This window comes from Augochlora pura, unplaced genomic scaffold (assembly GCF_028453695.1).
Source record: "Augochlora pura isolate Apur16 unplaced genomic scaffold, APUR_v2.2.1 APUR_unplaced_5657, whole genome shotgun sequence".
Classification (NCBI taxonomy): domain Eukaryota; kingdom Metazoa; phylum Arthropoda; class Insecta; order Hymenoptera; family Halictidae; genus Augochlora; species Augochlora pura.
Window position 1 is genome coordinate 1 of NW_027586145.1, and position 1531 is coordinate 1531.

The 1531-nt window shown below is 42.9% G+C and overlaps 1 protein-coding gene across 1 annotated transcript; it reads right to left on the bottom strand.

Moving 5' to 3' along the window:
• Nucleotides 1-25: 25 nt before the first annotated feature.
• Nucleotides 26-1525, bottom strand: LOC144477966 (TBC1 domain family member 1-like; the record flags this gene model as incomplete). Its single annotated transcript, XM_078195692.1, has 5 exons — nt 1423-1525; nt 1223-1339; nt 912-1128; nt 402-719; nt 26-312 (listed from the first exon to the last, which is right to left on the bottom strand). Coding segments are annotated over exons 2-5 (859 nt in total), but the record flags the coding sequence as incomplete, so codon positions are not given.
• Nucleotides 1526-1531: the final 6 nt, after the last annotated feature.

Sequence of the window (1531 nt, forward strand, 5' to 3'; positions counted from 1 at the left end):
AAAAAAAAAGAATAGTAACAGTTACCCCTGAGCCTAGCGTTCTCTTTTTCCATTCTAATGAGTATCAACTGCTGATTAATTGCCTTTTTCCACAGATCTCTTAGTTCTTGTTTCGTTCTACGCTTAGCAGGTGTCTGAGGTGTCTTCATAATATTAATATTTCCTGGTTTATCGTTCTCTTTCTCGTGATCTTTATTAGGAGTCACGACACGGTTCAATATTGCTTGTCTCCAAGAGCTATTTGACTGCACAGAGTTGCTACCATCTGTTTCTGTTGGTGACATTTTTGGTGAGTTTCCTACCTTCAAGAAGCTACAAAAGAAGTAAAATAAACGTAACATTACTAATTATACAAAGAAATTCTATTACCGATTTTATATTTTTTGTATGAGTTTACGTACATGTCCATCATAGAACTCTTTGGTCCAGTGTTTACAGTTAATTGCTGTTCCGGAGAAACTCTCAGCGACCTCGGTCTACTGGAGTCCGGAGATATGTCGGCTATCGATGGCTGTCGCGAAATATCTGGGCTTTGGCTACCACTTTTTATCACAGTGTAAAGGTGGCTCGCATCCTTCAAATGCGAGCCAATGCCGAGGTCGTCCCGCGAACCCTTTCTCTTCATCAGGTTATCAAAACTATTTGTAAGCGATCGTTTCGCTTTCTTGAATATAGCGCTTCCAACGCCCACGCTTAAGTACTGATTGAGAAACTCGCTCCTGAAATATATATAACATTCAACAAAATCGCCATACCTCTGTGCATATTGTTCTTGCATCTTCATATCTTACGCTCTGAATAATCCATTCTCTATTCAACTGTCATACACTTCCTGACTCTCTAACGATATTCAAGTATTCAACGGTGATGCTACGAATAAAATTTCTCAGGAGGAAGAGACATAATCGTACCTATTCTCGGCCGTATCATGAACATGCCTGGCTTGTTTCGACTCGCAGTGAGCGTGCAGCAGCCTCATTAAAAACTGATTCTGTTCGCGTAAAGTTGTCCCTGTACCGCCAGCGGACTCGGCGCTTTTGTACTTGCTGACTACGATTTCCTGCTCGTCCTCGGGTAACAATTCCATCCGCGAGAAAATTATGCTCTGAGTCCTCCTGTCGTTCTGTCCTGCAATCCGACCGAGACACGCGAACTCATTAGACCCCGAACCGGCTACGGCAATTTCCTTGGACGTTAAAAAATCACCGTTCTCTCAAATTACCTTCGACTTCCTGGCACAATTTGCTGTACCAATACATGGGACAGTGCTCGCACGAAAATACAGCGTACCTTTCCTTCCTCGGAACCTCGCATGTCCCGACAAACGCTTGCGAAATCGCTACAAAGAAATGAAACCGAAATTTAGTTGCTTGGATAGTTCTATGCTTTGACTAATCGAGTGCGTTACACAGGTTGACGTACCTGCGACAAGGTCGTCTGCGACTGATTCCGACTGGCACTTGAACACATAGCCTATAAAGCATTCTACATTGTTCTCCTTACAGATGAAACCAAAGTGCTCTGGATTCTT